At 40.6% G+C, this 23,069-nt stretch overlaps 1 protein-coding gene across 1 annotated transcript; it reads right to left on the bottom strand.

Moving 5' to 3' along the window:
* Positions 1-1,659: 1,659 nt before the first annotated feature.
* On the bottom strand, positions 1,660-23,069 carry CLDN11 (claudin 11). The gene is made up of 3 exons (XM_089507674.1): positions 22,613-23,069; positions 13,918-14,082; positions 1,660-2,873 (listed from the first exon to the last, which is right to left on the bottom strand). The coding sequence occupies exons 1-3, from the start codon at positions 22,836-22,838 to the stop codon at positions 2,644-2,646; spliced, it is 621 nt and encodes a 206-aa protein (XP_089363800.1). The 5' UTR covers positions 22,839-23,069; the 3' UTR covers positions 1,660-2,643.

Consider the following 23,069-nt stretch of genomic DNA (forward strand, 5'->3'; position numbering starts at 1 on the left):
TATCAGAATTAAAACCAATTAAAAATATAAACCATTAAAAATAAACCACAAATAGACAACCCAGCACATTATGTTAGGCTGTCTTCACAAAGCAATCAGTCATCAATGGTTTGCTGAAAGGAAAGACAGCAAGGAGGGTGCTACTCTACCTTCTCTGTGAAATGAGTGCCAGAGCCTGGGAGCAGTTACCAAGAAGGTCCTCTCTTGGGGCTACCCTTGTGCCAAGTTTGAAAACTTCAGTTGGTGCAAAATATGGCTGCCAGACTGAGCATGGGAACTTCTAGGAATGACCATATAACACTGGTCTTGAAGCCCCTGCACTGGCTGCCTATTAGTTTCCGGGCAAAGTACAAGGTGTTGGTGATTACCTTTAAAGCCCTACATGGCTTGGGCCCAGAGTACTAGAGGGAACGCCTTCTTCCCTATTGTCCGCCCCACACACTAAGATCCTCTGGAAGAAATCTACTACAGCCAAAAAAATTTAGGCTAACATCAGTTTCCCAGAGGGCCTTCTCTACTACTGCTCCAAAACTATGGAACGACCTGCCAGAGGAGATCCGTCACATTCCCACTCTGACAGCTTTTAAGAAAGCACTCAAGACGGATCTCTTCCGGCAGGACTTTCCAACTTAGTTACCCTCCCCAGATATAGAGATATTTGTCCCCTCATCTGTCTATTCTTCCCCCCTATGTTTCTGCCTATTTTTTGGTTGTTTAATGTTTTTATACTATTACTGTTTAATTCTGTTTTAGTACTGGGAATTGGGGGGGGGGGGGTAGGTCTAGGGTTTGATTTTTTTAACTCTATTGTAATCGGATATATTTTATTGTTGTAACCCGCCCGGATTCTTCATGATAGGGCAGGCTAGAAATAAATCTTTATTATTATATTATTATTATTGTTGTTGTTGTTTTTTTTCTATCATATATACCTTTGAGGGTGGTAAGAGATAGAGAAGGATCTCCTTAAAAGATCTCAAAACATGGGCAGATTTGTATGAGATAATTTAGTCCTTCAGGTAACCTAGATCTAAACTTTATATGCTATGCATTTGTGGGTTAGCATTAGCCCTGCAAATCACACCCATCTCAGCATCCTCAACTGTAAAGTGGGAAGCAGAATAACTTTGTAAAGACAGAACAAAGCCAGAATTTAAGAATCTTCTGTAGATTCAACATGCTACACAACTAAAGAAATTTATCTCTTGATGGGAGTTGTAGTTGAAAGCATCTGCAGGGCACCAAATTGATGAAGTTTGCTCTACATTCTGTAATGTTTCCATATTGCTCCCCTGATTTTTGTTAAGTGAGAGGACATGTTTATCTTTGCATTATTTTTTAGGAAACTTTGCCAATAATGACATAGGAATCAAGTCTTTCAGAGCCCAAATGGTATGCACAGAACTATAGTGGAATATCAAGCAAACAAACAGAAGATATGAATATACCAATTCCACTCTAAATGAAAATAGAACAGACTCATTGGTTTACTGTTAATAGTAATAACGAGGACAATGATAAAAATAACAAACAACCCACATTGTTCAGAAGCACCTCTCCCCAACATTAAAGACCCACATCATCCAGAATAACTAAGACTGAGAGAAAATGCTAAACCAAAAGGGAATATATATTGACTAGCACAATGAGAAGAAAGTAAACTAGTAATTTCAAACTTTATTTCTTTATGTTGTACAGTATTTCTCTTAAAGATGAAAAGCATCATCAGTATTCATTGGATCTTACTGAACTGGCATCTGATTAGATAAGTTCTATTTCAATAGTGCATGTCAGAATACAAATTAATCAGAACAAAGGAGAAAAAGAAAAAGGAAATAAAAGTACATTTAGCACAACAAAAACTGTACAAAATGAAATAGAGAGGGCAAATTGTGGGGATTAGCCCCCTCACATGTACTGAAGGCTATGTACAAGTGTTTTGTTATTTATCTTGCAATTAGAAACTCTTGGCTATGTCTCCTTCATACTGATGCATTTAGATAAAAAAATACTGTTACTAAAGTGATCAAATTCCTTACAGTTTTTGTTCTTGCTTTTTTAAACAAAGAAAGCAAAAAAAAAAGATACCCCCTAATTTCATGGAAAAGAGAACATTTGTGCAGACAGAAAAGTACAGCATCTTCCTTTCCTTGGCATTGTAACTTTGCCAAAAAAGGATGGCCTTGATGTGATGGGATGGGTATGAAAACTTACAAAAGGGAAAGGGAAGACTCAGAGGGTGGGGGAGGACACAAGAGTTGGAGAAAAACAGGGAAGGGAAGGGGAGGGGAGGGGAGGGGAGGGGAGGGGAGGGGAAGGAAGGAAGGAAGGAAGGAAGGAAGGAAGGAAGGAAGGAAGGAAGGAAGGATCATGCTTAATGTTTCAACAATATAATGAGCACTGAGTGCACAGGCCTGAAGAACAGGCCTGGTCTATTTTTACTACAAGTTTCTATTAAGGCACACATGTGATATTTATGCTTTAAAAATATTTGATCTGTTCCTTAAAACATTCTGCAATGGATTTGGCCAACTTGTGTGTGAATATGCAAGCCGATGCAAGATTCCCCCCAAAAAGAGACACAATCCCCCCTCCACCCGTTTCAAAAACATTTCACAAATATGTAGGTAGTCTCCGGAGCCTTTATACGTGGGCACTTTTCGCATGAGTAGGTGAGCTAGATCCTGAGGCATAGTACCGGTTCTCACCAAATGACTGAGCATCTCCCGAGCAGCAAACAATGATGCATCCACCAAGGAGGGCAAGAGTGGATCCAATCCAGCCAGTGTAGAGGGAGTATCCAAAGCTCATGATCATGGTTTCACGATGAGCACTCACAGGGAACCAAATTGTAGCCACAATGCCACACAAACCTGAGGAAACATGTTTTTGCGAAAGGTCATTGTTGGACAGGGAGCATAAAATTCCACATTAATGTACACATCCCAAATTTGTACATTATAAAACCCAACACAGGAAGGAGTATCTATGGGCAGAATTCATGACATGGATGCCACTGTATCCACATGCTTTCTTAACAACCTTATTGGGATTTATCAATATGAATTTAACATGGATTTATCAACCATTTCTCTAATAAGATGGACAAAGCAGTTTCCCCAAAACCACTTACACCACTTGACATTTTATCTTATACATGAAAAGGTGGAAAAACCTCTGGCCCTGCAGACGTTATTGAACTACAATCATCTCACTATTGGCTAGGCTGGTTGGGATTGATGGTGGTGGAGTCCATTTGTAATCTAGTCCTTTATTAATATCATTAGCTATTACAAGTGGTTTCTATAAGCCTGTTTGAGAGGGAGAGACTCAAGCCTACGGAAGTTTCTTTGAAGTCATGGCTGAATTCAGGGATGACCAGTGGTTCCCATGTCAGCAGGGCAGTAAATTGGTTCTGAGTTCAAACTTTAAAAGAACTATCCAGGCTATTAAGTCCTATCTCCAAAGTAGGTTTGGTTCCTTGGACAGCTCCATTAGACTCTGCATTAAAATGTAGAGTGGATTCATTCTTTAAAATCTGTAATGAAGTAGAAGCCACCAAGATAGTCTCGTCTCTGATTTCGTTTTTCCACAATCTAACAAGCACAGCTTGTGAATACATGGAAGCCAGAAGCTGCCACCAGCTGAATTGACCTAAAAGGAAGGAGTGTGGCTCCTGGGTCATGCTCTTAACTGATATGATGCACACAATTCCCTAATGAATTACATTAATTATAAAATATAATTAATTAAAAATAAACTAATAATAATATTTGTGAAATGCTTCCCTTTTTACCCATATTAAACTAACTTAATCATCAGTTCTTTGGTGAGTCCACCAAATGAAACCATGGGAAGAAGAAAATTGTTTGAGTGCCACCCACAAAGATCAATGTCATTAATCTTTCTTATATCCCTTTCCCAGAGCATAAGTAGCACTTCAAGGAGGGGGGTTGTTTCTGTACTCAGAGAAAAACCTCCCCACCACCATGTGAGAGGGGAAAGAGCTCTCACATGAAAGTTACAACTGAATCATACATTCAGAGCAAATTCCTGGAGTCTGAGTTCTTTTATTCTAAATGTATGGCTTATGCATCAGGTTCAGGTGGCTACATCTTGAGAGTCTACTAAAAATACAAAGGACAACCTATGTATCTGAAGTTTGCCCACCATGATGCTCATTCGATGCTCTGTCAAAACACACACATACACACAGCTCCTACATCCCTCATAGAGGGCTATCCAGTTTCTCCTTAAAAACTTCTAATAAAAGAAAGGCCATCCACCTTCCAAGGTGATCTTTGCCTTATTTATTAAGCAATCTAATATGCAAAGCTCGTACATGTTACTTTGGGGGGGCTACAGCTCCCAGAATTCCTAAATCAGCATAGTCACTGTCCATGCTCACAGTGATTACAGGTACAGTGGTACCCCGGGATACGAATGCGCCGCCTTACGAAATTCCCGGGTTACGAAAAAAAATTATTTAAAAAAACTGTTCCGCGTTACGAAAGTTTTTTCGGGTTACGAAAAAACTTTTGGTGCTTTTCGGCGCTATTTCGCACCAAATCGCGGCTTTTCCCCATTAGCGCCTATGGCAATTCGGCTTGCGAAAGCCTTCCGGGTTACGAAAAGGGCAGCGGAACGAATTAATTTCGTAACCCGGGGGACCACTGTATTGTAATCCCAAAAATAATAATTTTAACCTCTACACTTCAGTCAACTGGTACCACCCAGAAATGTATCTTCTGAACCCATCTCAACGTTTTTTATTCCTGGTAACAACAGTGTCCCTGAGTATGTTGGTTGTTTTTTTTAAAAAGAAAAAAAGATAACCCAGTTCTCTTCCAGATTCTTCAACATCTTTTCTGAGGAGGGCTAATCTTAGTTGTGCACAATGTTCTAAAAATGCTACATCCCTCATACTGTATAACTATTTGGAAGGGGGAGGGCTCTCTTGAAAGAAAGCCTTCTTGGTCTTGCAAACAAAGATCTAAATACTTTCATAACTTATTAAATCCACAGGTATCAAAGGCAATGAGGTTCGGAAAAGATGGAGCCCTACAAACTGCTTTTTTTTTTTTTTTTTTAGAAAAGAGAAGAAGAAAGAGGAACAAAAAAGTTTCCACATCTGAGAATCATCAAATTGGCCAATATTTTATTTCCTGCAGGGAAGAACTGTGCTGGATTCAAGCGCCAGAGCTATTTGAGAATCAATCAAACAAAAACAAAACTCTGGTAGAACCAACAGTGTCCTTCCAGAGACCAGAGTGAAAGATGTCTTGAGGCAGTGTCAAAGTGCTGTGGTTGCAAGAGGAAGAAAAACATGAAGAAAAGAAAACAGGGATAAAATGTTTGGTTTAAAAGCAATAAACACATTACAGAGTCTCCAGCCAGTGAGAGAATGCAACTCATAATGGCTATTACAATGAGAGATTGGGTTATATAAGAGAAAAGCGAGTGGAGGATGCTAAATTCAGATATTTAATGGGGCCTCCATTAAGACACAGGACATAAGCTATCCAGTTCAGCTGTCTGCAATGCAGTGCAATTTTATACACATTCAGTGGAGTGTACTCTTGAATAAGAGCATCACAAGTGGAGCTTTGAAACAAAATTTTGCAGTGAATGGGGTGTTTCTGTTCACAGTTACACTTTCTCCAATTGTTCATTTTTAGGTTGTTGATTTTTCTGGGGGTGGAGTGGGGTTAATATGAATGAGGCATATGCTCGCCCCCACACACTTCCAAATGGGCACGTAGTCTTGATCAACCCTGTAGAAGAGACCTCTCCAAGACCCCCTATCCTCCAGTGCTCTGCTCAGGTCCGATAAATTCAGGTAGGCCATGAAAGCTTAATTCTATGAATTTCAAGGCTGTTCCTGGATTCCTTGATGTCATTTCATGCCATAACAGACTAACACAGCTGTCTCTGAGTACCACTAAATAATTAGCTTTATTCATGAAACTGTGCATGCTTTGTTCTTTCTACAGAGAGGGTTTTACTTGGAATTATGGGGAGAAAATGTTTTTATTGCATACGGTGTACACAGAGCTTTGGAAAATTTATTTTTGGAGTACACAGAATGAATTTTCAAGTTGTAGTCCAGAAATAAGTTTTCCTAGCTCTAAGTGATTCCAAATGCCACTGCTGTGACCTCAGAGGGAGAGATGAATAGGCAGTATCTGTCAGATTTAATCCCCTCCACCACTGCCATTCCCTTTTTATTGTGTTTTGTGTCTTATTCAGATTGTAAAACAGAGGGCAAGGAAAGGTACAAATTAATGACTTGTAAGCCACTCTGGGAACCTTTTTAACTGAAGGTTGGGATAGAAATACTATATATATATATAGATAGATAGATAGATATAGATATAGATATAGATATAGATATAGATGATATAGATATAGATATAGATATAAATATAGATATAGTCTAGATGGCCCAATTAAAGAGAATGGAACAGGCTTTGTTCATGTGAAACTCCATGGAGCTTTGGACTGCAGCTGATTACTTACTCAAGACATATTGATTTGGAAAGAAATGAAAGAGCAGATACATACCCACCAGCCCTATCACCCTAGAAGTATCATTGGGGGTGCCACAGAGGTCATCTAATGCAATCCCCTGCTCAACAAAGGTTTGGAAGGCCTCATGCACCTACAACAAGTTAACAGATGGCTATCTAGCCTCTGCTTCAATATTCCCCATGAGCTGGTGCTTGGAATCAATAATGCAAGGTCATTTTAATAAGATAAAGTTTGTTAAAGTGAGATAGACATTTGATAGAGAGAAAATATGAAGTCTGCTGCCTGTGGCTACATGACAGAGAGGAAGAAGAGGAAAGGTGGTTGGAGTAAATGAAAACCTGAGAATATCAATACCAGCTAAACTGGGGACAAGGAAGCAAGAATGTTCTTTTGTTGCCTGTTTTATCGTACCATTTCCTGTATTCCTATGTATTTTATATGTATTATCCTGTTATTTCTTAGATTGTACGCCATAGGCAGGTTTACTCTTATATATTTATTGTTTTATGTACAGCGCTGTGCAAATCTACAGCGCTATATAAATAAAGAAGAAGAAGAAAGAAACAGAGATAATTACATCCTGTGCCAGTTCTTTCCATTAAGAAGCTTCTAGTAAACATTAGCCAAAACTTGTTTTCCTGGAATTTCTGCTCTTTGGAGGAGTAGCAAACAGATTTGCTCCATCTTTGACATGACAGCATATTTAAAGACCACTAGAATCTCAATTAGGCCACAGAAACCCACTCAGTGACCTTGAGTAAGTCCACTCTCTCAGCCTCAGCGGAAGACAAAGTCATTCTCCCTCTGAACAGATCCTACTAAGAAAACTCCATAATAGGTTCATCTTAGGGTCTTCTTTATGAGCCCACTAGAGTGTTGAGATTTTCCAGAGAGGCCTTCTCTCTGTCCCACCACCCTCTCAGGCTTGTTTGGTGGGAACAAGAAAGAGGGACTTCTCCACGGCTGCTCCCAAGCTTTGAAACTCCCTCCCTAGAGAGGCCATGATGGCCCCATCCCTGCTTTCCTTTCAGCAGCAGACAAAAACATTTTTGTGCCACCAGGCTTTTTCAAACTGACAAGGGCTGGACTTTGTGGGCTGTTTAGATTTTTAAGGTTGTATAGCACTTTAAAAACATTTAACATTTTAAAGCACTGTTTTTAACTTTTAATTTTTTAAAAAAAATATTTATACTTTTGAATGCTTTTGTATTGTTTTTAAGTTGTAATGTTTTCAATTTCTTGTTGGACACTTTGAGTTCCTATATTGGGGGGAAATTGAGATATAAGTAAATAATAATCATAATCATAATCATAAGTCAGAAATGAATTGAAGGTACACAACAACTAAGAGTATTCCTTGCCAAAGAAAACCCTATGAAATTCATGGGGTTGCCACGAATTCACAGGTAACTTGAAGTCTCTCTCTCTCTCTCTCTCACACACACACACACACACACACACACACACGGCATATCTCTTCTTCAGTCTAAATAGTTTCTTATTGTTTTACGTTCAATCTGGTATACTTCACGCAAACTTTCACTAATCCCATACATGCTTAATTTAGTCACTCATCCACAGTGCCTCTGATCACTAGAGTTTAAACATTGAGATGGATGAGGCCAATGAACCTTCCCTCTATCTTGATGATGCCTTTCCAGACCTTAAGAGTGAATAAAAGCCCTTCTATTGAATAAAAGAGAAAGAGAAACAGGTTAAGCCAGAATGGACAATTTTGGTCCATCTTTGGTCAATTACCCCTTCCAAACCTGCTGCAAGTCAGACACACTGCCAAAATTTCATGGCATCTTAATCAAATGAAAGCAACATCAAAATTGGGAGGTCATCCACCCACCCAAGGTTTGAATGAAATTGCATTGAGGCCTTTAAATCAAGCAAGACTTCATATTTTCCCTTTAAAGCAAGCAAGAAAGGTTGCTGGTGAATGAAAAAAATGGCCTGAAAGGAGGCTACAGGCAGCCTGTAGGTTAGATTTTAGGTTGTGAGACAAAGAACATCCTCAAAGGCATTCCCTTAGAAGTGTTGCTTGGTTTGGCTTGTTTTCACAATTAGAAATGCAGAGTATTTTAAAAAGCAAGACCACCTTGTAACAGTTTCAAGTTGAGTGGAAAGGGCAAATGATGAGACAAAATCACTCTCCACATGACAGCAATAGTACTCTTGGTGACTGATTTATTATGGGTTATCAAAATACCAGATTTTCCCCTGTCAAAGAAGGGAAACACATATTTCCAAGTCAATTATAGCTGCTGTCTATGTTTCAAGGGGAGAAGGATTCTGAAAATTCAGCAGCAGCAACAGTAAGAATGCTTTTTTAAAAAACAAAAGAGAAGCCACTCTTGTAGAGAAAGAACCGCTTCTCATCCTGAAAACAATGGTACGGGATAAAAAGAACATCCTGGTCTTCGATGGTTGTTTTCTAACCATGCAAAAGACACAGAACCTCTGTAGGAGCAAAGGATGGAAAAGTTAATTTTTGAACTATAACTCCCAGAATCACCCACCAGCATGCTAGGATTTGTCCAAAAAGAATTCAAAAGGATGCAAAAAGTGATTTTTCGGAGCAGTGGTAAGAGCAATCATCATAGCTCCATGTGTTAGATGCCATAAATTCTGTTACAGGAGGGAAAAGGTTCAATCTCTCAGTGACTGTAAGTTAAAATGAGTAAGATGTGAATGACCATCACAGCCTGAAACCTGAAGATTTCTGGCAAAGTAGACAGTGCTGGACTGGATGGACAAATATTGTCATTGTATATAAGGAAGCTTGCTATATTGCTAATTAATATTATTAAAGGTGCACCTGCATCTTGTTTCCTAACAAGTGAAAACTGGAGAGCATTCCTATGCCATTAATAGTGTAGTAGAGGAGATTTCAGCAGGTACAGCAATTGACCAGGTGACAAGCAACATCTGCTGAAATTCCCTCCTCTACACAACCATGAAAGTTGAATTCAGAGACATAGCCATGTTAGTCTGGAATATCAGAGTAAATTCAAGCATCTGAGGAAGGTGATCATGTCTACAAAAAGCTTATGCCATAAATTCTTTCACATGGTCTCAAAGGTGCTACCTCTCCATACAACCATGAAAGAGCCCTCTCCAGCTTTCACTCTGACAACTCTAACTGGCACAGCATCAATCTTTACAGTGTAATCATACTGATAATCTAAAGGGTTAAGTCTGTTCCTTTTCTCTTAGATGTGTAACCACATCTGGATGACACTAAACAGCAATACTGGAGCCATTCAGGAGCCTTTGGCTGTGAGTGGGGGAACAGAACTGTTTTGAGCTTCCAGGATTATTAAAAAGACTAAGGTGTATTCCACATGCATTGGAAAATGCTATTACAAAAACATCAAGCCGGATGGAGAGGTGATCATCTGAACTGTAATGATTGTCAGCGTCTATTTTCAGTTGTCATTAAATCAGTTGGAAGATCTGAGCTCCCTATTTTCCTGGCAAGCTGTCAAGAGATATTGTGTGTTCCATGTCAGCTTCCATCATGAGCCAAGTTAGACATCATGCTTTCTGTTCTTGTAAGTGTTGGTTTGGAGAGCAATGTGCCTCAGTATTGAATGCACAACACTCTTTGCCATTTACTCAGAATATCTGAGTATTTGTCATCCAGTCCTGGACGGGGTCACACTTCCCCTAAAGGACAAAGTCCGCAGTTTGGGAGTACTCCTGGACTCATATCTCCAGTTATCATCTCAAGTGGATGTGATAGTCAGGAGTGCTTGGTATCAGCTTCGGCTGATACGCCAACTGTGTCCCTGTCTGGACCGAAGGGACCTTGAAACTGTAGTACATGCACTGGTAACCTCTCGTTTGGACTTCTGTAATGCGCTCTACAGGGGGCTACCTTTGTACCAGGTTTGGAAGCTTCAGCTAGTTCAAAATGCGGCAGCCAGATTGGTCGCTGGAACTTCCAGGTCAGACCATATAACACCGGTACTAAGATCTTTACACTGGCTGCCTATTAGCTTCCAGTATCAATACAAAGTGTTGGTTATGACCTATAAAGCCCTATATGGCTTGGGTCCGAGTTACTTGAGGGAACACCTCTCCTCATATAGTCCACCCCGCTCTCTCAGAACGTCAGGAAAAAAATTATTAGTACACCCTAAGGTGAGACTAGCAGCAACTCACCAGAGAGCATTCATCGGCTGCACCAATGTACTGGAATAAACTTCCAGAAGAGCTTCTTATGACCTCTACATTGGATGCCTTCAAAAAGGCTTTAAAGACCCACCTCTTCCGATTAGCATTTCCTTCAGACTCCTTAAAGAGACTAATTGAAATTGATAGATTCCATGTTGGTTTTACTTGATGTTCGGTTTTTATTGATTTTTATTGATGGATGTGTTGTGATGGTTGCTTTTTATGATGTGAAATTTTTAAATGATTCTGTGAACCGCTTTGATCATCTCAGAAGAGCGGTATATAAATAAAGCATATTATTATTATTATTATTATTATTATTATTATTATTATTAACAAAAGTAAAAACAAATAACAACAATAGTACCAGAACAACCCTATGATAAAGGTGTTCTAAGAGAGCCAGTAGTATTGCATACTGGTTAGAGACCCCACACACACTCAGTGCAGTGGATAGCCTCAGCATAGTCACTCTCTTTCAACCTAAGGTACCTCATAGGGCACTTTTGGGAAGAGGATTCCTGCAGCTTTGGAGAATAGTGGAAGTAACTGATATAAAAATAAAAAGACAGCAAAGTTTTTGAAAAAACTTATAGTTGAAAGCCAATGTGTGCTGTGGTTGTTGTGTGCAATTAAGTCATTTCCAACTTATGGCAACCCTAAGGTGACCTATCATGCAGTTTTCTTGGCAAGGTTCTTCAGAGAGGGTTTGTCATTGTCATCTTCTGAGACTGAGGGAGTGTGACTTGCCCAGGGCCACCCAGTGGGATCCATGGCTGGGTAGGGATTTGAACCCTGTTCTCCAGAGTCATAGTCATTGTGGGAGTTGTAGTCCATGGCATGTGAAGGGCCAAATGGCCTGTGTTCTAGATCATGTTAGAGCCTCAGTAATCACTGCCCTCCCTCCAAATTTTATTCTTCCTTCCAGTCTCAGAGCAAACCATGGTGCATGTTTGCTTTTACAAACTGCTTAGAATCCATTAATAATGACTTTGCTTGATTGCTTGAAGTTAACCTTGATTAGCAAAAATTATCTTTGTAAACATAATTCAGTGCTGGGGTGGTTCTAAAAACAGGGGATGCGGATCTGTCTCAGTCTCTCAACCATACAAAACTGAGTAGTATCACATTGGCAAGAATTAGAAAAATCTAATGTGTTGTCATGCATTTGATTAAGTTTCACTTTGTTGTACAGGCCTTCAACATATGTTACTGATATACCTGTGATTGTTGTGTTCCCTTGTGTATTACTGGATAGTCTGTCTTACAATACAGTTTCTATCCTATTTCTTGATTTATTTAGATTTGTAATTCTTTTCCCCTTCAATCTCATGCATTGTGGCACATTTGTGTATTTTAGTATTACCTCTGCACCAGCCCTACTTCCTTTTCCTACATTACTGTCATTAATTCAACAGTTAACTTCACATTATTTCTTTAACAATTGAAAAATGAGTGTTGGATTAGCACTCTGGAGCTAAGAGTTCGAATCTCTGCTTGGCTGTAGAAACCCACTTAGTGACCTTGGATAAGTTGCATCCTCTCAGCCCCAGAGGAAGGCAATAGCAAATCTGAGCAAATCTCACCAACAGAACCCCATCACCATAAGTCAGAAACAACTTGGGGCCACACAACAACAACAACAACAAAATGCAATGTTTCTACATTTTTGTGTTTGTCATATTAAATGAAACAAATTGCTTTCTGGAAATTTGTCTTGAGTCACGTAATAAATTACAGTTAGCCCATGGATTTTTTAAACCACTGATTCAAGTATCCATAGCTTGAAAATATTTAAAAATTTATATACATTCCAAAAAGCAAACCTTGATTTTACCATTTTAGATAAGGGACATCATTTTACTGTTTCATTATATTTAATGGGACTTGAGCATTGATGGATTTTGGTATCCAAGAGGAGGTTTTGGAACCAAACAGATACTAGGGGCCCACTATACATTTTCAAAGGAACTTCCCAAATTCTGCTTTTTTTTAAAAAAAAAAAAAAGTTCCTTTCTGGTGCACATAACTGGCTGCCTTTCTTGTCCAGCTCTCCAATGCTGTCAGCAGTGTCTTTTCTGCTCAAATTTTGTGTGCGAAGGGCAGACAACCTGGAGTTTCTGTTGCAGCTGGACACGTCTCTGCTGTGTTTAGTGTCCTCTGCAATAAAGCATGATGTCAGTGCTGGCTGCCAGAGGGAGAGAACCGACCTCAGGGCAAGGCAGCACAAAGGGGCCAGTCTACTCTCTGCCATCCCCCGCCACCCCCTCAGTTAAACAAACGGGTGAAAACAAGACACCAAGGCCTGTTGTGTTACCAGATGAGGAGGCCTCAAGAATATGCAGGTGCTGGTTAAGAAGACTGTAACTCTCATTGTTGTCAGGCTGATACTGACTGGGTCTTCTGCCCTGTTCAGTAAAGCAAAGACACTGGACTGGGAGTTGCTCCAGACCCAAATTAGGGTAACACCCACCCTCACCCATTATTGAGAGAAAGAAGTGCTACTGAGGGCACACAGGGTCATGTCTCTCACTACAGTTTTGCATCAACAAGGTCCACAGCTGTGCACCAGCTATGAAATGGTAGCCACTACCAACAAGACAGATCTCTATTGTGACCCAGCCTTCCTCAACCTTGGTGCCTTCCTCATAGCCAGGATGGTAAGGTTTATAGTCCACCACATTTGAAGGGTTTCCAGTTGGGGAAAGCTGGTGTGACCCCACTAGCCTTTGGCACAGCCTACCCTAACTGGGTGCCCTGCAAATGAACTGGATGAAAGTTCCCATCATTGCACCATCACTGATCAGGCTGGTTGTGGCTAACGGGCTTTGAGGTATGCGTTTGAGAATGGATTCCCTAATATAGCCTAGATCTCAGTTTTTAAAAATATATAATGCTGAGGAGCTGGCTTTAGCCCCATTTTCAAAGGGCAGTTGTTCAAGGAAGTTTCTTTTCTCCCCATATGGTTATGATGGTGGTTGTGGTGGTGGTGGTGATTGGGGTAATCCTGAGATACAGTTTAGGGATTGGAATGATCTGGCCCTCCAGATGTTGGAACACAATTCCCAGCATTCTTCACCACTGGCTGTTGGCAAGGGCTGCTGGGAGTTTCAATCCAACAACTGGAGGGCCACATCTTGCTTTTAGTAAATCAGATTGTAGTCAGAGGTGAGTAAGCTGGCCAGATGCAGCATATCTTACCCACGAGGATCAGCAGGATTCCTCCCAGTTGAGACCGTCGATATTTGGCTGCTCCAGGTTCATGACCAAGCCGAATGCAAGGTAGAACAGTCACCAGAAGGAAGACAGCTGGAAGTCCCAAAACGGAGGCTGCAATCATCAGTGCCCGGCATGCCTGCACATATCCTGTGAAAAGGAAAAATAATAATAATAATAATAATAATAATAATAATATTTTCTTTCCTCTCCCACTGGATCAAGGCAGGATTACAACCATAAAACCACATACAATACAATGGTATCTAAAATACATATTATAAACAATAATCAATTAAAACTTGAATCAACAATACTAATAAAAATATCAGTTACAATGTGAAGTTACTATCAGAAGTGGGATTGCTTCTATTTCTTTACAGAAGGTTGGATGGGTATGCCCGCCTGAAGAGATCCATCTTTAGTGCCTTCTTGAAGGCATCTAAAGTGGTGATAAGACAGATTTCCTCTGGTAAATTGTCCCATAACGTGGAGGCCATGGCAGTGAATGTTCTATGGGAAGTTGATATTACACTAGTTTTTGAGTATTCTAAAAGATTCTTCCTGGATGTTCTGAGAGTGCGGGGCGGATTGTGTAGGGAGAGGTGTTCCCTCAAGTAACTCGGGCTCAAGCCATGTAGGGCTTTAAAGGTGATGACCAACACCTTGTATTGCACCCGGAAGCTGATTGGCAGCCAGTGTAGAGATTTTAAAACTGGTGTTATATGATCTGATCTGGATGTTCCAGTGATCAGTCTGGCTGCTGCATTTTGAACTAGCTGAAGCTTCCGAACAAAGGTAGCCCCATGTAGAGAGCATTGCAGAAATCTACTTGAGAGATTACCAGTGCGTGTACCACTGTTTCAAGGTCCTTTCAGTCCAGGTAGGGGCGCAGTTGGCATATCAGCCTAATCTGGCACCAAGCACTCCTGGACATCGCATCCACTTGAGATGATAACTGTAGAGATGGGTCCAGGAGTACTCCCAAACAGCAAACTTTGTCCTTTAGCAGAAGTGTGACCCCGTCTAGGACAGGTTGGCAAATCTCCATCTCTGGACTTCGGGAACTTATCACAAGTACCCCCATTTTCTTTGGATTCAGCTTGAGTCTGTTTTCCCTCATCCAGCCTATTACTGACCCAAGGCAGGCATCCAGAGGAGAGATGCCATCCTTAGTCACTGTGTCAGTCAGAGACATAGAGAGATAGATCTGGGTGTCATCAGCATACTGATAACACCGTGCTCCATGTCTTCAGATGATCTCTCCCAGCGGTTTCATGTAAATGTTAAATAGCATGGGGAATAGAATGGCTCCCTAAGGAGCCTCACCATCTGGAATCTGTCTGAGAGATAGGAATGGAACCACTGGAGTGCAGTGCCCCCAACGCCTAACTCCCTCAGGTGTTCCAGAAGGATACCATGGTCCATTGTATCGATGTCCCAAAATAACCTCCTTCAATCTGGCACCCTGCTGATAGGGTAGACCAACACCATAATTCCCAGCCAATGAAGTTCCATGAATTCTGGTGGCTTGGAATGATGGGCTCTGTAGACCTATCCATCTGGAAGGTGCTGGGTTGGGAGAAATGGTCCTATAAGATGATTAGCAAAAGGATTTCTTCTTTAACACAAATTGGGTGAATACTAAGGCAGAGACAAGTACAGATCCAGATGCTGTAGGTAGAATGAACCTGGTGGTTTTTCAAAGGAGAACTCATCAATCCAGCAATCTAGTCCTGCAACCTACTTGCCCAAGTGAATGTCTTTGAGAACCTGAAGCAAGACTTCAGATCAAAAGCACTCCTTTCTGCTGTTGCCCTCATGTGAGGAACTGGAATTCAGTGGCATGTTTCCTCTGAATATAGATATTGCCACCAGTAATAATCATGATGGGGCTACCTCACTTCATAATAAGTCCAGGACAATGCCCAGCTTGTTGTTCTTGTTGTTGTTGTTTTGGGTGCAGTAGTGGGTACTGACTTCCATGTCAGAGGTAGTGAATCTGCTTTAGTTTCCAGTCCAAATTTTCAAAGAGCTATCCAGGGTGATGAAACCTATCCCCCCAAATAGTTTCAGTTTGGGCAGATCCTTTAAAGTTCAGACTTGAACACAGAGCAGATTCACTGCCACACTAACATGGAAGCTTACAGTTGCCACTTGTAAGGGGACAAAGCCCATCACAAAAGCTGTTTGTTAATCTATGAGTTACATTTTTCAAACACAGTAATCTTGCTCACTTGTCATTTTGGCCACTGGCTAGGAAGCAAAAATATTAGCTAGGACATTTGTCCCTGTTGTTCCTGGTTGGTTGGCAGTAGCTCACTAGTTCTAGGCACTGGGTATCTATTGTTAGAACAATGAAATGGCCCTATGAATAGATATGAAAGGCCCAGTGTAATGTAGAGGTTACAGTGTTGGATTTAGACTAAGGAGATCTGGGTTTGAATCCCCAGTCATCCTGGAAACTCACTGGATGAACTTGAGCCAGTTCATGTCTCTAGCCTACCTCAAAGGACAGTTGTGAAGATTAAATGAAGTTCAGATTATATATTTTAATACTTATGTCTCTATTTTTAAAATGCCTTCTGATAGTACATTGTAATACTTTCATGTGTTTTATTTTGAACTTTAGATTGTAAACCAGAGGGCAGGAAAGTGCCAAATTAACAATTTGTAAACTGTTCTGAGAGCCTTTGTGGAACAAGAACAGGGTATAAATAGTCCAAATAAACAAGTAAACCATCTTGGGTACATGTTTGAAGCTTTGAAAAGTGGGCAAGGAGGAACTATGCAATTATATTCCATCTTTCTTCTTGTTCAGGATCCAGAGGTGTAAATGCACAAGAAGTAGAGACACAGAATAACAATAGCTTTTTGACAACCACCTCCCCCCTATAAATGTTTGTTTATTTGTTTGTTTATTTATTTATTGGCTTTATATTCCACTTTTCTCCCAAAACGGCATTCAAGTGGTAGGCTTAGGGGCCAATTTTTCATACCCTCCAATATTTCATAGAGGAGGGCCAGGGCACATGGGGCCATGCAACATCTGAGTGTGGTCAAGATGGTAAAATGTATTCATAAGGAAGAACACACAAGTCAAGGGAGGCAACACTAGTTTGCTTTTGCCTGAGCCTACTGGGAAGGACAAGATTCTACCCCCTTATCTCCTCTTCCCCATCTGGGATGATTGTACACAAACTACTTTTGTACTTTGAACTCAGCTGAGGACAAAAGGGCAAGTGAGAGGAGGAGAGAAAAACTGGGATTTTATAAAAATGGGTTATGTAGGATTAATCAGAACTGTTCCACTCTCTGCCAAATCAAGACCATTGGAGGGGATGGTTTTTCACCCTTGAAGACCCACGGCAGGTTGCAGTGCTCAAAAGTCATGCCCAAACCTGACCTGGAATTGACCAGAAGTCTTTTCCTGTTTAGATTTCCAAACTTCTAGTGGTTTTGAGAGTGTGGATGGGTTTAGAAGGAAAACTGCAGTTCTGGAAGGGCTCTGGAAGCAGCCATTCCACATTTTGGGGTGATATGGAGGATGATTCTCACTCACCACTAGCAAAAAGTATAAGAAAGCTGTGAGGACCTAGGCAAAGCTGGGGGTTTAAAAAAACATCCTGTGGTGGGGAAGTTTAACATGTCTTTGATGTTTGGAAAGAAAAGGAGCTCCTTCACCCATTAGTGGGCTTCTGAATAGGTCCACTGAATCATTTCCACTGGTGGAATGTGGAGGGGGGTTCAAATTCTTCCTTCTCTCTCTGCAGTCATTTTGCTCCTCCAAAATCTTCTCCAGAAGTTTGGAGGAACTTCTAAACCAGCATGGGAAATAGTACTGGGGATTGCAGCCTAGGCCAGATTCAGATGGTTGAGGCCTTAGAGCAGTACCAAAAATGAGGAATTGCTATTCCAGGAGGGGTGACATAGAAATTAGACAGGCAAATAATAAAGTGCAAAGCACATTCGATAGGTGCAGCACAAAAAGAAATCTTCAAGTAGGAACAGGAACTAACACAAGAATGGTGTGTGCCCCCCCAAGATGTTATTGAACTGTAGTTGCCATCAAGTGTATCCAGCATAGCTAATGGAGAGGGGTGGTGGAGTTGTAATCCAACAATCCTTGGAAGACCCTCTGTTTCTCATCTCTTCTTTAAGCACAATGGTAGCTAGGTATGGTTAGCCTAGAGCAGGGGTTCCCACCCTTTTTCACTCATTGAGCTCTTATTTCTATGGCAGAGCCCCTGAAAGGCCTATCCTATGTCTTACAAGTTAATGGTGTTTAGGAGTTTGTATAAGAATTAATTCTTATTATTTAATTTCATCCAATGTTTATTGCTTTAATTTTCCTAGAGCAGCCATGGAGCACCTGGGAAGTGCACGCAGAGCCCTAAGGGCTCCTCAGAGAACAGGTTGAGGACCCCTGGCCTAGAGAACAGAAGACTGAGCAGTGATATGAAAGCCATCTTTAATCTGAAGGGATGTCATGTAGAAGATGGGGTGAACCTGTTTTCTGCTGGGACATGGAGTAATGGATTCAAATTACAAGAATAAAGATTCCACCTAAATATTAGGAAGAACTCCCTGATAGTAAGTGCTATTCAATGATGCAATAGACTGCTTCAGAAGGTGATGAGTACTCCTTTCCACATGGCAATAGTTGGACTAGATTGCCTTTGTGGTACCTTTCAGCTTTATGATTCAATATTTGTATAATCTGGGCAAATGCACCCAAAATATTGTATTATTTTAAAGTGGCCATGTGTTCTACTTTCTTTGTTCTTCTTTGCTGGAAGTGCTATTTTGTCAAAGTCCTGAGAACCATAAGAAGGAAGAGCAAGAGCTGGCCCTGAACTTACCAGTGGTGTGATAATACCTAGGCCTAAATGCAATCACTAATCTCAACTTGAATAAATCCACTGAATCACTGAGAATTTGGTAAATCAGGTTCTCATTGATTCAGAAGGAGTCTGCCTCAGTTGGCAATGGTAAAAGTATGTGTAGGCCTTGGCCAGAAAACTGAGGTCACTTCAGTCATAGTTTTACCCACTAAAGTGAAATGTTTTGTATTTTTCTTTAAATGATAGCAATCATTTCTACATCTGTATCTATGCAAATGCATTGAGCTCAAGTAAATCTAATGCTCTGTGGGGCATTTCCTCCTTTTTGTCAATGCATAAGGCACAATATATAAAGAGGGCCTAAGATGGCCAAACACAAAAGCTGGTGTGTTCCTGTAGTACTTTTTCTAAACATTTCAAGCTAGGAACCTTCAAACCTCATTTGAACCAGAAACTGATTATACAGCTGCCTCAACCAGGGATGTAGTGGTAAAATTTGAAGAGTAGTCCATTACCAGGATAGTCCATAGAGTACAAGCTGCGCTCCACCAGAAAAAAAAAATCCATTGCACAGGCTTGAAGGATACATCCAATCTCCATAGAGTAACACCCACATGGAGACTTCAGCGAGGGTGGCTGTAGTGATCTAAAAGCATTTCTAGTAATTTTCGTCTTAGCTGAGGAGAGGTTTTTTGTAAGGCAACCCCAAACATACCCTCCAACTGTCCTGATTTGGAAAGAACCATTCTGATTAATCTCCTGTTGTCTAATTTTTTTCAGCTGTTTTTAAAATGTCCCAGTTTCTCTCCCATCCTCCCACTTTCCCCCTTTCTCCTCAGTTTACTTCCATTGGTGTAAACTGAGTTCAAAGTGCAAAATCCATTTGCACTCAATTAATTTAGCAGAGAGAAAGCCAGTGTGGTGTAGAATTGTCACTTGCTATTTGATGTTCTTTTGTTGCCTGTTTTATTGAATCATTTCCTATATTGCTATGTATTTTATATGTATTATCCTACTAGAGAGGCCCCTTCCCCACCACCACTCCCTTCTCCTTTTGTGTCGTGTCTTTTTAGATTGTAAGCCTGAGGGCAGGGAACCGTCCAATTAAAAAGATTGTATGTACAGCGCTGTGTAAATTTACAGTGCTTTATAAATAAAGGTTAATAATAATAATAATAATAATAATAATAGTAATAATAATAATAATAGAAGTTTGAACACTGGACTAGGACTCTGGAAAACAGGGTTCAAATCCCCTGCTAGGCCATGAAGACCCACTGGACGACCCTTGGGCAAGTCACAGTTTCTCAGCCTCAGAGGAAGGCAAGAGCAAAACCCTTTAAGAAATCTTGCTGAGAAGCAAGATTAGTTTTAGGGTTGCCATATGCTGGAAACAGAATAAAATCACACAGCAACAACAACAACTCAGCAGAAGAAGAAAGCAGAGGAGAAACAGAATCCTGCCTTTCCCAGTAGGCTCAGGCACAAGCAAGCTACTGCAGCCTAGCTTGTCTGTTCTTTTTCATTAATAACTTTTGCCTAATCTTAACCATATTCTGATATTTTCCAGCCACATGTGTCCCAGTTTTCACCTGTAAAATGTTAGCAGGTATGCGCCTGTTGTTGCTTACCAGCACTTGAAATTCAGTGGCATTGAGCATCTGAACATGTTGATTCCCTATAAACAAAGCTTGAGTATGTAACCTTTTTGGACTATAGCTCCCATAATCACACCCCACCAAGTCATTTACTGCATTTAGCAAGTCACTGCTAAAACATCTCTGCCAGGAAGTTCTTCTAAATTGCTTTCTCTTCTATAATTAATACTCCTCTAAAACTATTTAGGCAGGTGGTCAGCACCACCATCTTGTGGCAGGCCCTTCCATGAATTAATCCTACTCCGCAATGAAGGGTTTCCTTCCAGTAACTATAAGGTTCCTGATATATCACAGAAGCTAGTTCTGAAGTCCCAAGACTAAACCTCTCAAGGACATTATAAAGATCACTGATAAACAGTACTATAGAGTTCTATGTAAGTACATGGTTTTTAAATTGTTTTATATGTTTTTAGCTGTTTAAAACTGTCTCTTAATCGGCTTCAGTTATTTTAAACCTTTTTACTAGCTAGAGATATTACAATATAGAACATAAATATTTTAATAAACAAAGCAAATACTAAGATAAGAGTTATCAGCACAAGATAAATTTGCAGAAAAGCTAAATATTCACAGGGGGAAAATACTAAAGAGGCAGCACAAAACAGCCCAACAAGGACTGAGTGTGCTTGCTGGTTGTGAAATACTAGCTGTTTGAGATGAGAATAGGAAAATGGGTAGAAAAGGGGATGAGACAGAGTATCTAAGAACAGGACATTGCTGGCCGCCTGGTTGGAATCTTGATCCCAGTTGCTTCACACTGCAACATTTTGTTGTGGGTCCCAATTGTTAGCGGAAACAATAACACTAATTGTTATCTCTGTCTTGGATTTAAATTTTCATTGCTAGGAAAACATGCTTTCTGAAGAGGTATAATACAGTTCAGCTTCCTGAGTATAATACAGCTCAGCAATAGTTTTCTAGGATATAACTAGAACATTAAAATCTTTTTTTTAAAAAAGAAATAATAATACAGCGGTCATAAAACAAATATTCTCAGACGGTGCCTGATGTTATGAACTATGCAGTTCAAACCAGCAAGCAGGTTGGAATTGCACAACTCAAATTAAGAGCTTGGAAGTTTGAGAGGCACACAACAACAGCCCACTAATATTGTATGCCTCCAAGACTTATGGTGACCCTAAGGCAACCCTATCATACGATTTTCTTGGCAAGTTTCTATGGAGGGGGGTTTCCATTGCCCTGCTCTGAGGCTGAGAGAATGTCACTTGCCCAACGTCACCCAGTGGGTTTTTATGCTGGAGCAAGCAATTGAACCCAGGGTCTCCAGAATTGTAATCCAGCACTCAAACCACTAAACCATGCTGGCTGGAGGATACTAGCAAATACAGTCCAAAAGGATAGGATTACCCGGCTCTGGTTGTATCCATTGAAATATTGTTGCTCAAATTCTACATGATACAACAAATATTATTAGGTCCATTGACATCAGAAGAAATCAATGCCAATTTGTGTCTACTTTTGACTGAATTGTAAGATCTTCAAGACTGAAAATAAGAGAAGTGAGATCTCAGCCCAAACCCTTTGTCTGAAAAGTTGGCCAGTCGTGAGAAAGGTGAACAACCTTCCTTCACCAAAACTGTCATCACAGCCTACTTAATGTAAATGATTAAAGCGCAATGCTTTACCAACAGAGGTTATAATCTTTCAGGCAAATTTTGAGCTCCAGCAATTTAATTAGGAAATAGTTCTTAGCCAGTTCCTGCTTCCTCTCCCCAGAATCGTATATAGAGCTACATCTCTCTCTCTCTCTCTCTCTCTCTCTCTCTCTCTTCAAAAACAATTGCAAAAACCACTTTTTCTGTCATCTTTGGCTTGACTCCTGCATCTTGCCTCCAATTTGATGTGAGCTGTGAATACATGTAACTAGAAGCATTTGTACCCATTTTGCTGTGCTTACATTGCCCCTTCCATTTGTTCTTCCCTCCAGCCCCTCTGCTATTTTTCCAATTGTTGAAGCACAAACTGTAAGATCTTTGGGGCAGAGACTGGCTACTCTATTTACTCTGTAAAGCTGCTACATTTATAAAAACTACAAACTACAATAAAAGCTCTACTATCAACTTAAATCTGCCCTCGTGTTCAGAGCAGCACTTTGGATTTGCTGGATCGAAACCAGGATAATACCCACACAGAGTTGCTGAACAAAAACCACCATACCTGGTAATATAAGGATGTCCACCAGTGGTTTGCAGTGATACAGCCCAGTTGCCATGACACAGTCTGCCCACAGTCCCTTGGATCCCAGCTCATCCATCTTTCGGCAAGTGGTGATGGTGTAGCCACAAGTCACGACCCAGTCATTGGTGGCTGTTGCTACAATCAAGCCAATCCAGCCAACAAAGCTAGCCGCAAATCCAGTCAAGTACAAGCAAGACGCAACCATGTTTCTCTCGCAAGAGGGAAAGCCAGATAGACTGAAAGGGAAAGGATGCAAATAATATCTATGTGTGTGTGAGGGAAGGGGGTAACAGAATTGTTAGCCTCAAGGCTGAAAGGCAACAAGTGATGAAGTCTGTGTTGGAGCTGGAAGCCAAAGGGATTGGAGTTGGACGTACTGATGTGCTGGCTGGTACGGAGATGCTTCACATCAGTTCATTCAGCCTCTGGGAGGAGT

Source organism: Sceloporus occidentalis, unplaced genomic scaffold, assembly GCF_023333645.1.
Source record: "Sceloporus occidentalis isolate IW3139 unplaced genomic scaffold, rSceOcc1.0.p SCAF_2, whole genome shotgun sequence".
In the NCBI taxonomy this organism is placed as follows: Eukaryota; Metazoa; Chordata; class Lepidosauria; order Squamata; family Phrynosomatidae; genus Sceloporus; species Sceloporus occidentalis.